At 45.5% G+C, this 15219-nt stretch overlaps 1 protein-coding gene across 7 annotated transcripts in view; it reads right to left on the bottom strand.

The window, feature by feature from the left end:
* Window positions 1–15219, bottom strand: part of LOC139550911 (GRB10-interacting GYF protein 2-like) — a 36294-nt gene that overhangs the window by 14371 nt on the left and 6704 nt on the right. For 2 of the 7 annotated variants that reach the window (XM_071362173.1, XM_071362170.1), the window contains exons 9-19: window positions 14720–14908; window positions 14132–14355; window positions 13173–13320; window positions 12805–13056; window positions 12333–12571; window positions 3002–3146; window positions 2501–2667; window positions 1919–2160; window positions 886–1019; window positions 605–705; window positions 65–226 (exon numbers count right to left, since the gene is read on the bottom strand). In XM_071362173.1, coding sequence (XP_071218274.1) covers window positions 65–226; window positions 605–705; window positions 886–1019; window positions 1919–2160; window positions 2501–2667; window positions 3002–3146; window positions 12333–12571; window positions 12805–13056; window positions 13173–13320; window positions 14132–14355; window positions 14720–14908 — 2003 coding nt within the window. Of the gene's footprint in view, window positions 1–64; window positions 227–604; window positions 706–885; window positions 1020–1918; window positions 2161–2500; window positions 2668–3001; window positions 3147–12332; window positions 12572–12804; window positions 13057–13172; window positions 13321–14125; window positions 14356–14719; window positions 14909–15219 lie in introns of all 7 variants that reach the window. The other 5 variants (XM_071362169.1, XM_071362172.1, XM_071362174.1 and 2 more) reach the window with 3 other exon arrangements.

The following is a 15219-nucleotide window of genomic DNA, read 5'->3' as shown; positions in this document are numbered from 1 at the left end:
ATACCAACTTCTCTAAAGCATGGTATTATGACCGTCTTATTCCAGCAGGACCACCCCCCCTAACCTGTTTATGACGTGATAGCTCCTCCTCCAGGCGTTTGCGTTCCGCCTCCTGTCGGGCCCGTAACGCTTCCTCCAGTCTTTTCCTCTCCTTCTCCTCCTCTTCCCTCTTGGCCCTCAGCTCAGCCTCACGCCGCTCCATCTCCAGTAGATGAGGAGGAGAGACCTTCAAAAAGCAAATCACATTGTATCATTTTCATAGCATTGTTTAAAAAGTAGATTCAGCGAGATACTAATTAAACAGCAATATCGGGCTGATTTCCCAAAAACTAAGAGCGTTGAAATCGCAAGGCCAAACTTCACCGCTGTTTTGCTCCGGTAGTTAACACATTGTAGCCGAGGTGAGCTGATACTCTGTGTGACTGTGTGAGAGCAAAGGGTTGAGTCGCACTCATCTCAGTATCTGTGGTGCTGAATCTAGTCTAGCTTTTATAAAAAGTGTTTAAAATGTCCCAATTCCCCCCGAATTGAGCCCAACCCCTGAGCACTACGTCTAGATCTGAAACGAAGGATTGCGTAAGTATAGACAATACAGTGCGCTTACCTTAGCAGCCTTGCTCTTCTCCAGCTGTTGCATCTGTTCTATGGTGGGGGCCTGGGCCATGGAGTCTATGGGCAGATCCCACACACTGCTGCCCTCCCACGCTACACAGGACACAAAACAGACAGTCAGGCCAGATGGCCATTATAGATCATACGATTGAGGTTTCTCTTCTTTTTGTAAATTGAGGTTCAGATCCTCAAACTACCAAAAGCTCTATATGCTATAAAACATCAGCCAAAACAAATTCTGTGCAAGTTCCTGTGTTCTGGGTTGAGACGTACCACTTGGGGCAGGTTGCTGGATGTTTGGTGTGCAAGAGACCTGAGAGGTGGGGTGCTGCATTTCCCACACAGAACCCTGGGAGTCTGGTACAGACATGGACCGCGTCACCGGAGGTAAGAGATTCTCGGATGTTCTAGACAGGGAGACCGACACAGAAACAAGTTACATTACCAACATTAACATGATCGACATTGCATTATCTGTATGTGTGATGTCATCTTGAGGGGGGGTATTGAGGTATTGCTGTGTGTGGTGTGTGTGTGTGTGTGTTCTACAAAATGACGTTTCACCTAACTACAGATCTCGGATCAGTTTCCTCTCCCCCAATTCTAAACTTAACCATTAGTGGGGAAAATGCTATACTGACCCAAGATTAGTGTCTAGGGGCAACTTCACCCTACTCTGTGTTAATGTGTGCCTGGCCTGACATGTTCTCGGACACTGGGATTACTGTAGGTGTGTGTGTGTGTGTGTGTGTGTGCTTACGTACAGTATGCCCCGCTGACCTCATCTTAAGGGCCGGGTACTGCATTAGAGGTGTGTGTGTGCTTACGTACAGTATGCCCCGCTGACCTCATCTTAACGGCCGGGTACTGCAGTAGAGGTCTGTGTGTGTGCTTACGTACAGTATGCCCCGCTGACCTCATCTTAAGGGCCGGGTACTGCAGTAGAGGTGTGTGTGTGCTTACGTACAGTATGCCCCGCTGACCTCATCTTAAGGGCCGGGTAATGCAGTAGAGGTGTGTGTGTGCTTACGTACAGTATGCCCCGCTGACCTCATCTTAAGGGCCGGGTACTGCAGTAGAGGTGTGTGTGTGCTTACGTACAGTATGCCCCGCTGACCTCATCTTAAGGGCCGGGTAATGCAGTAGAGGTGTGTGTGTGCTTACGTACAGTATGCCCCGCTGACCTCATCTTAAGGGCCGGGTACTGCAGTAGAGGTGTGTGTGTGCTTACGTACAGTATGCCCCGCTGACCTCATCTTAAGGGCCGGGTAATGCAGTAGAGGTGTGGGCGCACGGGTACGCTTACGTGTGTTCCGCTGACCTCATCTTGAGGGCCTGGTATTGCTGGAGGAGCAGGTTGATCTGCTGCTGCTGCTGCTGCTGCTGCTGGTGTGGTGCTGAGCTGAGGGCCTGGGCTTTCTGCTGGGCCAGGGCCTGGGCGTACTGCTGCCTCAACAGGTACTGGTACTGCAGCTGCTGCAGCTGGTACAGGTTGAGGGCAGTCAGCTCCTGCTGCAGTTTCAGACGCTCCTGGTCCCCAGCGTCACCCTGTGAACACAGACGGCGAGTTAGACATGGGGATCGGCAGGCGGACGACCACCTTGGATGCGTTCAACATGGCACAGCGTTGTGGAGCGCAATACATGTACAGCTAACACGCCTCTGACTTGTAGAATAAATAATTGTAACATTCACAACATTTTCCTTCTGAAGTGCAGGCGGCCAACACAAACTTGCTTTGTCTTGACAATGAGTAGACTAAAGTGGTCGAGGGTGAGTACGAATAATTTTGAATTGACTATGGAATTATCAAGATTATTTGACAATATTTCAAAGGAGGAGCGAATGCTAGAATGCTCGATGGAGCTCAGGTGTGTGTGATGGTTACCAGTAAGGGTGGCGGTGCTGGTCCAGGGGCGAAGGGGACCCTGCCCCACATTTTGATGATCTCCCCCAGGGGTTGGAAGACCTCGTCACAGCCTCTCTTCACCAGCAGGGTCATTGTGAAGTAGCCTGCCTGGAACCACTCTGTCATCTCCGGGTTACTGAACGGACCTGGAGAGGGGGAGATAATTACATTTGACAATGTCACTTTTACATGTGTCCATTAAAAAAAATATTTAAAAATATTTAAAAAGTTGCTCTGAATCTGACTATTTGAAATTATATTCCTTGGCTGTACAACCCCTTCGAATCACAGATTAATAATTTACTTCAGAACAGGAAATACAGGTGTATGCACTCTGAGCAGTCCGTGCCATTGATAACAGATAAAGAACCCAGTCTCTCTCCAGCAGTGGTGACTAGTTGAAATGATACTGGTTGCAGAGCACGCAGATTTCCATTCAAAGAAGCCCCCCCCTCCCTTCATTCTCTCCCTCTGTCTTACCCTGCATCTCTCCCTGGGGGTCTTTATAGAACCACTTCAGAGCAGCCTCGTGTGTGAGCGGCAGGCCAGCTGGTTTGGGTGCTGAGCTCTTGGCAGCCAGCCGGTTGTCACTGTCCTGTAGATACGCCACCATCTTCTCTGCTTCCTTCACAAGTAGAGAAAGTGAAAACAGGAAGTGAGAGAGATGGGGGTGAACGTAGACACCTTTATTGTACATTCAAGGGGTACAAGTAGAGCAGGGCTCGACATAATTAACACTTGTCCGGAACAAGTGAAACAAATTGTTGGACAAGTAGAATATAGATTTAAGTTATATACACTGCTCAAAAAAATAAAGGGAACACTAAAATAACACATCCTAGATCTGAATGAATGAAATATTCTTATTAAATACTTTTTTCTTTACATAGCTGAATGTGCTGACAACAAAATCACACAAAAATTATCAATGGAAATCAAATTTATCAACCCATGGAGGTCTGGATTTGGAGTCACACTCAAAATTAAAGTGGAAAACGACACTACAGGCTGATCCAACTTTGATGTAATGTCCTTAAAACAAGTCAAAATGAGGCTCAGTAGTGTGTGTGGACTCCACGTGCATGTATGACCTCCCTTCAACGCCTGGGCATGCTCCTGATGAGGTGGCGGATGGTCTCCTGAGGGATCTCCTCCCAGACCTGGACTAAAGCATCCGCCAACTCCTGGACAGTCTGTGGTGCAACGTGGCGTTGGTGGATGGAGCGAGACATGATGTCCCAGATGTGCTCAATTGGATTCAGGTCTGGGGAACGGGCGGGCCAGTCCATAGCATCAATGCCTTCCTCTTGCAGGAACTGCTGACACACTCCAGCCACATGAGGTCTAGCATTGTCTTGCATTAGGAGGAACCCAGGGCCAACCGCACCAGCATATGGTCTCACAAGGGGTCTGAGGATCTCATCTCGGTACCTAATGGCAGTCAGGCTACCTCTGGCGAGCACTTGGAGGGCTGTGCGGCCCCCAAAGAAATGCCACCCCACACCATGAGTGACCCACCGCCAAATCGGTCATGCTGGAGGATGTTGCAGGCAGCAGAACGTTCTCCACGGCGTCTCCAGACTCTGTCACGTGCTCAGTGTGAACCTGCTTTCATCTGTGAAGAGCACAGGGCGCCAGTGGCGAATTTGCCAATCTTGGTGTTCTCTGGCAAATGCCAAACGTCCTGCACGGTGTTGGGCTGTAAGCACAACCCCCACCTGTGGACGTCGGGCCCTCATATCACCCTCATGGAGTCTGTTTCTGACCGTTTGAGCAGACACATGCACATTTGTGGCCTGCTGGAGGTCATTTTGCAGGGCTCTGGCAGTGCTCCACCTGCTCCTCCTTGCACAAAGGTGGAGGTAGCGGTCCTGCTGCTGGGTTGTTGCCCTCCTACGGCCTCCTCCACGTCTCCTGATGTACTGGCCTGTCTCCTGGTAGCGCCTCCATGCTCTGGACACTATGCTGACAGACACAGCAAACCTTCTTGCCACAGCTCGCATTGATGTGCCATCCTGGATGAGCTGCACTACCTGAGCCACTTGTGTGGGTTGTAGACTCCATCTCATGCTACCACTAGAGTGAAAGCACCGCCAGCATTCAAAAGTGACCAAAACATCAGCCAGGAAGCATAGGAACTGAGAAGTGGTCTGTGGTCACCACCTGCAGAACCACTCCTTTATTGGGGGTGTCTTGCTAATTGCCTATAATTTCCACCTTTTGTCTATTCCATTTGCACAACAGCATGTGAAATGTATTGTCAATCAGTGTTGCTTCCTAAGTGGACAGTTTGATTTCACAAAAGTGTGATTGACTTGGAGTTACATTGTGTTGTTTAAGTGTTCCCTTTATTTTTTTGAGCAGTGTATATATATATACATATATATACATATATATATATATATATATATATATATAAATAAAACTACTTTGATCAGAGTTATATCAAAAGGTGTCCTCCAAATGCAATGTGCTGTGCACTGTACTCCCAATCTCTGCAGAGCGCATCAGAGTAGAATCATGTATTGTATCTACAGGCACCGCTTAGGCCAGAGAAAAAAAATATTGTAATGATGCTATTCTGTAGTCCAGGGGTATTCAACTGTTACCCTATGAGGTCCGGAACCTACTGGTTTTCAGTTCTACCTGATAATTAATTGCACACACGCCACCTGGTGTCCCAGGTCTAACAATGGTGAACAATGAAAAAACTGCAGTGGAACTGGCTTCTAAATCCAGAGTGGAGATTGAGGGCTGTAGTCTATGTAATAGTTTAAAAACCAGATTAGATCCCGAAGATGTTAATGAGCTATTTTGTTTAATTATCACACGCACATATAGCCTAGTTTGAGCGGAACGTCAACTGTAGGGCGGCAAGAGAGTGCAACTCCTCATATAGCCGATTGCTGCGTGGAAAGCAATGTGTTCAAGTAAGTCCAGTCACTGCGCAACATTCCTAAATGCAATCTCGGGAAGAGGCCGCCATCGCTTGAAAAGAACGGGATCCCAGCTTTCCAGTGCTGTATGATTTATTTCTCAACTCCAAATACTGAGCAATTGGCAGCGTTTCACAACTCAATGTCTGGCACATCGTCCATTCGCCATTCGACTGAATAAAGGCTAGGCCTATATCCACTGTAAAATTCACACAATTACACCATTTATAAATACAATTATTATTATTTATTTTTTTATCACAATTTTATTAGTGTCAGTGGTATTTATTTTTAAGCACATTAAAAACTAGCAACAAGTTCATATTTAGTGTTTGATCGAGCTTAGGGGTTCCCAAACTTTTTCCCTTGCGGCTCCCCTTCCAGCATGGGAACACTCCAGCGCACCCCCTGCACCCCCTGCGCGTGGGCCCACGCACCATGTCTATTTCTATGGTCACAGGCACTGTTCATGATACAAACTGTTAACACCCCTCTTGGTGGTGGAGAGACTTTTGCAGGGTTAAAGCTTATTTCCTGCAATTGTACCCATTTTGTCATGGGGTGCAAAGAAAATGTTGCCGTTTTAAAGCACATTTTCTTGACATTCTATACATTTTGCCATGTCTAATATGATTTCATGTGACTTGAGTGACAAAAAAAAAGACAATATCTAAAACCTTAACGTTAGCTGATATGGGCTAGTTGATCTGGACATATCTGACAAGTTATAAATAGAAGTTTGTTGTCATAAGCACATCCTTAAAAACATCAATAGTGCATTTGGAAAGTGACCCCTTCACTTATCCCACATTGTTACGTTAAAGGCATATTCTAAAATGGATTAAATAGTTTTTTCCCCCTCATCAATCTACACACAATACCCCATAAAGCAAAAACAGGTTTCTAACTTAAATATCACAATTACATAAGTATTCAGACCCTTTTTTCAGTACTTTGCTGAAGCACCTTTGGCAGCGATTACAGCCTCGAGTCTTCTTGGGTATGACGCTACAAGCTTGGCACTAGAGGTCGCCCGATTAATCGGAATGGCCGATTAATTAGGGCCGATTTCAAGTTTTCATAACAATTGGAAATCGGGTTTTTTGCACCTTTATTTTTTACACCTTTATTTAACTAGGCAAGTCAGTTAATTAAGAACACATTCTTATTTTCAATGACAGCATAGGAACGGTGGGTTAACTGCCTTGTTCAGGCGCAGAACGACAGATTTTTACTTTGTCAGCTCAGGGATTCGTTTTTGCAACCTTCCGGTTACTAGTCCAACGCTCTAACCACTTGCCTTACATTGCAATCCACGAGGAGCCTGCATGGCAGGCTGACTACCTGTTACACGAGGGCAGCAAGAAGCCAAGGTAAGTTGCTAGCTAGCATTAAACTTATAAAAAACAATCAATCTTCACATAATCACTAGTTAACTACACATGGTTGATGATATTACTAGTTTATCTAGCGTGTCCTGCGTTCCATATAATCAATGCGGTGCCTGTTAATTTCTCATCGAATCACAGCCAACTTTGCCAAACGGGTGATGATTTAGCACTGTCGTTGCACCAAACCTAACCATAAACATCAATGCCTTTCTTTAAAATCAATACACAAGTACATATTTTTAAACCTGCATATTTCGTTAATATTGCCTGCTAACATGAATTTCTTATAACTAGGGAAATTGTGTCACTTCTCTTGCGTTCCGTGCAAGCAGTCAGGGTATGTGCAGCAGTTTGGGCCGCCTGGCTCGTTGCGAACTGTGTGAAGTCCATTTATTCCTAACAAAGACCGTAATTAATTTGCCAGAATTGTACATAATTATGACATAACATTGAAGGTTGTACAATGTAACAGCAATATTTAGACTTAAGGATGGCACCCGTTAGATAAAATACGAAACAGTTCCGTATTTCACTGAAAGAATAAACGTTTTGTTTTCAAAATTATAATTTCCGGATTCGACCATATTAATGACCAAAGGCTCGTATTTCTGTGTGTTCTTATGTTATAATTAAGTCTATGATTTGATAATTGATAGAGCAGTCTGACTGAGCGATGGTAGGCAGCAGCAGACTCGTAAGCATTCATTCAAACAGCACTTTCGTGCGTTTGCCAGCAGCTCTTCGTAATGCTTCAAGCATTGAGCTGTTTATGACTTCAAGCCTATCAACTCCCGAGATTAGGCTGGTGTAACCGAAGTGAAATGGCTAGCTAGTTAGCGGGGTGCGCGCTAATAGCATTTCAAACGTCACTCGCTCTGAGACTTGGAGTAGTTGTTCCCCTTGCGGCTTTTGTGGAGCGATGGGTAACGATGCTTCGAGGGTGGCTGTTGTCGATGTGCTCCTGGTTCGAGCCCAGGTAGGGGCGAGGAGAGGGACGGAAGCTACACTGTTACACTGGCAATACTAAAGTGCCTATAAGAACATCCAATAGTCAAAGGTATATGAAATACAAATGGTATAGAGAGAAATAGTCCTATAATTCCTATAATAACTACAACCTAAAACTTCTTACCTGGGATTATTGAAGACTCATGTTAAAAGGAACCACCAGCTTTCATATGTTCTCATGTTCTGAGCAAGGAACTTAAACATTAGCTTTTTTACATGGCACATATTGCACTTTTACTTTCTATTCCAACACTTTGTTTTTGCATTATTTTAACCAAATTGAACATGTTTCATTATTTATTTGAGGCTAAATTGATTTTATTGATGTATTATATTAAGTTAAAATAAGTGTTCATTCAGTATTGTTGTAATTGTAATTATTAAAAAAATTAAAAAATTGGCCGATTAATCTGTTTCGGCTTTTTTTGGTCCTCCAATAACCGGTATCAGTATCGGCGTTGAAAAATAATAATCGGTCGACCTCTACTTGGCACACCACGACTCCAACACCATCATTAAATTTGCCGATGACAACAGTGGTAGGCCTGATCACCGACAACGAGACAGCCTACAGTGAGGAGGTCAGAGACCTGGCCGTGTGGTGCCAGGACAACAACCTCTCCCTCAACGTGATCAAGACAAAGGCGATGATTGTGGACTACAGGAAAAAGGAGGACCGAGCACGCCCCCATTCTCATCATCGGGGCTGTAGTGGAGCAGGTTGAGAGCTTCAAGTTCCTTGGTGTCCACATTACCAACAAACTAACATGGTCCCCCTCAGGAGACTGAAAAGATTTGGCATGGGTCCTCAGATCCTCAAAAGTTTCTACAGCTGCAACATCGAGAGCATCCTGACTGGTTGCATCACTGCCTGGTATGGCAACTGCTCAGCCTCCGAGGCACTACAGAGGGTAGTGCGAAAGGCCCAGTACATCACTGGGGCCAAGCTTCCTGCCATCCAGGACCTCTACACCAGGCAGTGTCAGAGGAAGGCCCTAAAAATTGTCAAAGACTCCGGCCACCCTAGTCATAGACTGTTCTGCCTGCTACCACACGGCAAGCGGTACCGGAGCGCCAAGTGTAGGTCCAAGAGGCTTCTAAACAGCTTCTACCCCCAAGCCATAAGACTCCTGCACATCTAGTCAATTGGCTACCCAGACTATTTGCATCCCCCCTCCCCACTGCCACTCTCTGTTGTCATCTATGCATAGTCTCTTTAATTAACTCTACCTACATGTACATACTACCTCAACTAACCGGTGGCCCCGCACATTGCACCGGCACCCCCCCTGTATGTATGTATGTATGTATGTATGTAGTTTTTTCTCTTCTGCTCCCCTTTAATTACTTGTTACTTTAATCTCTATTTCTTATCCGTATGTTTTGAAACTACACTGTCGGTTAGGGGCTCGTAAGTAAGCATTTCACTGTATGGTCCATACCGGTTGTATTCGGCCCATGTGACTAATACAATTTGGAGAGTTTCTCCCAATCTTCTCTGCAGATCCTCTTAAGCTCTGTCAGGTTGGATGGGGAGCATCCCTGCACAGCAATTTTCAGGTCTCCCCAGAGATGTCTGATCGGGTTCAAGTCCGGGCTCTGGCTGGGCCACTCAAGGACATTCAGACTTGTCCCAAAGTCACTCCTGCATTGTCTTGGCTGTGTGCTTAGGGTCATTGTCCTGTTGGAAGGTGAACCTTTGCCCAGGTATGAGGTCCTGAGCGCTGTGGAGCAGGTTTTCATCAAGGATCTCTCTGTACTTTGCTCTGTTCATCTTTCATCCAGATGTGACGCTTGGCATTCAGGCCAAAGAGTTCAAATCTTGGTTTCATCAGACAAGAGAATCTTGTTCGTCATGGCTGAGCGTTTCCCGCTCAGCCCAGTTAAAACTGTTCGCTGCTCTGGCACCCCAATGGTGGAACAAACTCCCTCACGACGCCAGGTCAGCGGAGTCAATCACCACCTTCCGGAGACACCTGAAACCCCACCTCTTTAAGGAATACCTAGGATAGGATAAAGTAATCCTTCTAACCCCCCCCCCCCCTTAAAAGAGTTAGATGCACTATTGTAAAGTGGTTGTTCCACTGGATATCATAAGGTGAATGCACCAATTTGTAAGTCGCTCTGGATAAGAGCGTCTGCTAAATGACTTAAATGTAAATGTAAATGTTTAGGTGCCTTTTTACCAAACTCCAAAATGAGCTGTCATGTGCCTTTTACTAAAGAGTGGCTTTTACTGAGGAGTGACTTCCATCTGACCACTCTACCATAAAGGCCTGATTGGTGGAGTGCTGCAGAGATGGTTGTCCTTCTGGAAAGTTCTCCCATCTCTACAGAGGAACTCTGGAGCTCTGTCAGAGTGACCATCGGGTTCTTGGTCACCTCCCTGACCAAGGCCCTTCTCCCCTGATTGCTCCGTTTGGCCGGGCGGCCAGCTCTAGGAAGAGTCTTGGTGGTTCCTAAATTCTTCCATTTAAGAATGATGAAAGCCACTGTGTTCTTGGGGACCTTCAATGCTGCAGAAATGTTTTGGTACCCTTCCCCAGAACTGTGCCTTGACACAATCCTGTCTTGGAGCTCTACGAACAATTCCTTCAACCTCATGGCTTGGTTTTTGCTCTGACATGCACTGTCAACTGTGGGACCTTAAGTAGACAGGTGTGCCTTTCCAAATCATGTCCAATCAATTGGATTTACCACAGGTGGACTCCAATCAAGTTGTAGAAACATCTCAAGAATGATCAATGGAAACAGGATGCACCCGAGCTCAATTTCGAGTCTCAGCAAAATGTCTGAATACTTATGCAAATAAGGTTTGTTTTTTATTAATACATTTGCAAAAATTTCTAAAAACCTGTATTGGGGGTATTGTGTGTAGATTGATGAAAACATTTATTTTAGAATAACGCTGTAATGTAACAAAACGTGGAAAAGGTGAACGGGTCTAAAATACTTTACAAATGCACTGTAAATATGATATTGGAACTGACCCATATAGAGTATGCTTCCTTAGTGTCCTTCATATTTCTTATTTCTCGTAGGGTTTTTCGGAGTATTACATTGTTATTGATTATTGCATTTGGTTGGTAATTATGTTTACATCCTCCAGGAAAGCTACTGGGTAGGCAGGCTTTTGTTTGTGCCCCACTCATTGTTTTTTAAAGCAGCAGCTCAACATGACCTTGATAAGCGGACTCTGGTGTTTGAGCAGTGCTGTATCCAAAGCCTGTACACCCAGTAGCTCTCCAGATGGCTTGACCACGTGTTTTATACATTAGCCTAACAGTGCAATTATTTTACATAATGGGGGTAAAGCTCCTTGCTTAAGGGCACAACAGCAGGAGATTGTACCTGGGATCCCAAAATGTTTGTCTAGTCCTGTAGAGCTTCATGATAGTATACAGTATCACAAAACAAACATCACTAGCTCAGCTTATCCAAGAGGAATATACAGAATGGCAATAAGGTGTTTTCGATTTCATTACAATTCAATGAACATCCTCTCCATATTCTTGACGTGTTTCAGAAGTGAACCCACACTGCACTTTTCATATCCAAAGATGCTCCAATTTCAGTTTCACCAAAGCCAGCTTGTTAACTTTCAGTACCCTGCTCAACACGCAGCTCTGCAACCAACTAACTACTAGAAACCGTCATTAGCTTTCCATTTACTTGTCCAGTCATTTCTTTTGTCAACATTTAGAAAGTCCGGATGGAAAGTAGATGTGACAATTGGCTGCCACAGTGAGTTTCCATTGAACTGTCATGTAGATCAAAACAGTTGGACGTAATGTCACACCTAAAATAAAAAAATATGCTAAAATGTTTTTGAATTTAAATAAAAATGAAGTGGTTGAAGTGTTTCCATTATCCATATAGACAAATTGTTTATTAATAAAGTGACAGCCTATATGCCCTGCCCACCCATCTGTTTCATGTCTCAAGTAGCCTGCAAAAGCCAGCATGGATAGAATGCAGGAATTTACTAATATTTGCCATACCTTATTCTAATAATTCCCATATGCCTACTTATTATGGCCAGAGTCTGTGCCATAGTGTAACTTGCAGTCATAGTAGAGATCTCAAACAATTTGATGGTCAAACTTCAAATTGCAATTCAAAGCAATTCAGGCATTCTTGAAAGTCATGATAATCGTCGTCTAAACATTATTATAGTTTAATAAATAGATTTTGCAAGCAACAGGCTTTTATAATTACATGTGTGGTGGAGCTTTATAGTTACGTGATAACATCACGTGCCCCGCTTACCTTCAAAATTATTCACCAATCAATTTGTTAGAAAAACACAATTTCCATCATTTGTCGCAATAAACTTAGACAAAAGAAATGATTCTTCTGAAAAATAATCCTACGTCTGCCGTGTCCATTACAAATGCCGCAATAATTTTACTTGCTGCACAGCTTTTGTCAAATAAACCTGGGTCAATAACAACCTGCCTACTGTTGTCTACTTACCTGTTCAAAGTGCTTCAGTCTCTCATCTTCAACCATGGTGTGGTGTGGCGGCATGACCGTGGGCCTTCCAATAGGAGCCATGAGGCCCGTGCTGGGGGCCATAATGTTGGGGGTCATGATAGACGTGTTCTGAGCCATGAGGCTGGTGCTGAAGGGCAGCGGGACGGGCATAGCCACGGGCACGTCCGGGGGCTTCTGCTGCATCTGGATGGTGGACGACTTGGCCGACACTGGAGACACTGGACAGGACAGAGGGTGTAGGGTTAGTCTGTCACAGATGGAGGTGGAGCTTCTAGATACTATGTGCAGGTGACAACCTCAAACTACAAGCAATCCTGAGTCTGTATATTTGAAGCACAAGGTGACTGGAGGAAATGCCATTGTCATTTACAATGTGTCATCAATCAGCCTTTAGCGCGCACAAATGTGGCAGATTTGACTGTACTCCTCCCCTGCTCTTGTGTAAGCCTACCTGTGAGAGTGTGTGCTGCGGTGTGGGGGATGGGGAGGGACTCCAGCATTGTGTTGGACATGGGCATCGACATGGGGACGTGCAGGGGGACTTTGTTGACCTCTGGCCTGTGTTCCGGGCCTGGGGTTCGCTCAAGTGGCCTCTCAGGCTCCTCTGCTCTGTCGGGCTGGCTGGGGGGCAGCAGAGGGGCGGAGGGCTGGGGTTCTGGAGGCGAGGGAGCAGGCGGCGCCTCCACTACCCCTCTCCCCACATCTGGGAAAAAAACCAAGACAAGATACATTCATTGATGTTCTCTCTCCACAGTCTACTATTGGGAGAAAAAATATATACAGTATGCCAGACATAGTTTCTACTCCTCTTAAACTCACCCTGTTTTCTGTCGGGGTCTCTTCTTGCCTCTCCGTCTGGGTTTTTGGTCTCCCGGGGCTGTCCGTCCTCCTCAAGGCCCTCGTCACACTCCTCCAGGGGTCTGAAGTCCAGCTCTGCCTCCTCCAGGATGGGCTCCTTGGGAGCTTTCTGTGGAGGAGAAATATATACTGTATACACACGAATTGTCATGAAAGTCTCCATATGTCCTTCGCATAGCAGCTTTGCATTCACAGTGCTCCATGTGCCACAGTGTTCCATGTGCCACAGTGTTCCATGTGCCACAGTGTTCCATGTGCCACAGTGTTCCGATGCCATACTTTTTGTAATAGCTGCAAACAAATTGACCATCGGGGAAAACAAATAATCATTGCATATCTACTCAAGACCTCAAACATGTGTGCAGGTCCTACTTAATTTCTTCAACCTTTATTTGTCCCAGCATCCATTAAAGGAATACTATGGGATTTTGGCAATGAGGCTCTTTAACAGCTTCCCAGGAGTCAGATTAACACGTGGATACCATTTATTAATGTCTCTGCGTGTGGTTTGAAGGAAGTTGCTAATTAGCGTTAGCACAATGACAAAGTCTATGGGTATCTGCTAGCAGCTCCCGAGTTGCGCAGCGGTCTAAGGCACTGCATCTCAGTGCTAGAGGCTTCACTAGACCCTGGTTCGAAAAATAAGTAAAATAATAATTTGTTCTTAACTTACTTGCCTAGTTAAATAAAAGGTCAAATAAAATTACAATAATTAAAGTCATTGTGCTAACGCTAGTTAGCATTGGCTCACGAAACTACCTCTAACTTTCTTCATACTAGACACAGAAACAATCAAAATGGTATCCACAAGTTCCTCTGATGCTGGGGAAGTAGATAAAGGGCATCATTGCAAAAATCCCGAAGCATCCCTTTAACAAGTGACGTTTGTTTGACTATATGAAGTTCACACTCACTCGAACCTTGAGCGAGAGGAAGGCTCCAGAGGAATCAAAGGTGCCCGTCTCCTCCTCAGCATCCTCCAGGCACCACTCTGGCAGGCTGCCCCCATCCTCCTCCAGGCTGCCACTGCCTGACCGGGGACGCCTGTAGCCGCGCTCGTCCTCTCTGGCGTCGAACGGGAACCGGCGCTGCCGTGGCTGCTCCCCCGGGTGCACCTCTCGCCGCACTGCCGACCGCAGCACGTCTGAGGAGAGGAGCGGTTTAGAGACACTGTCACTCAGCTTTACCCCAGCCATTCTCTCATATTGAAGCCCACTACTTTAGATCAATGTGATGCTTTTTTGGGGGGGGGGTGTTATTGTGTGTCTGAATGGATTCCAGTACTCCCTGTTGAAAACCCATTCTCTTAGGTGTCCTAAACAAGAGACATATTGACAAGCTATTTTACAGGACTGTAGTAGGATTTGAGGTGTCCGTTGTGATTTAAGAGTTCAGAATAAGACTGCCTTTTTAAAATCAACCTGTAGCGCGTTAGGCCTGCAATTAAAACCTCCGCCTGCCAACGGGACAATATGGTGGCAGCAGTGTAGGATCACTACAGGGCACACCTGGACTCGGGGGGCACCACCGGTCGCGTCGCGAGGCACCCGCCAGGAGCCAGCCCCCCTCGTCACCGTCCTCACCATTTGCTTCGTCACGGGACGTGCGCCAGTTCTCGCTCTCCGAGCGTGTAAAATCGTGCTTCCTCACAGGCAGGCATCCCACGCCGGTCCCAACATCCTCGTAGTTAGCACGGACTGGAGAGGGAAAACAATTGAATAACTTGAATTTAATTCATAACAAGGGGAACATCAAGTTCAACATGTATTTATTTTTTACTAAATTACATATGTAGGAATACATCATCTTTTAGCCTGATACTGTCTTTGATGACAATAAATAAGTGATGAGATTGTCTAAACATTTGTAGCGCTGTATCGTTGCCTGATTAAGCAAAGTACAGCGTTACAGTTAGGCCCTTGTGAAGTACACATTTACCCTCAGTTTTAGCATAGAAAATATAAACAAAAAAAAATAGAAACGTCCCTTTTTCAGGACCCTGTCTTTC

This window comes from Salvelinus alpinus, chromosome 23 (genome assembly GCF_045679555.1).
Source record: "Salvelinus alpinus chromosome 23, SLU_Salpinus.1, whole genome shotgun sequence".
In the NCBI taxonomy this organism is placed as follows: Eukaryota; Metazoa; Chordata; class Actinopteri; order Salmoniformes; family Salmonidae; genus Salvelinus; species Salvelinus alpinus.
Note: the sequence above shows the minus strand (reverse complement) of the source record. Positions and strands in the feature narration are given on the sequence as shown.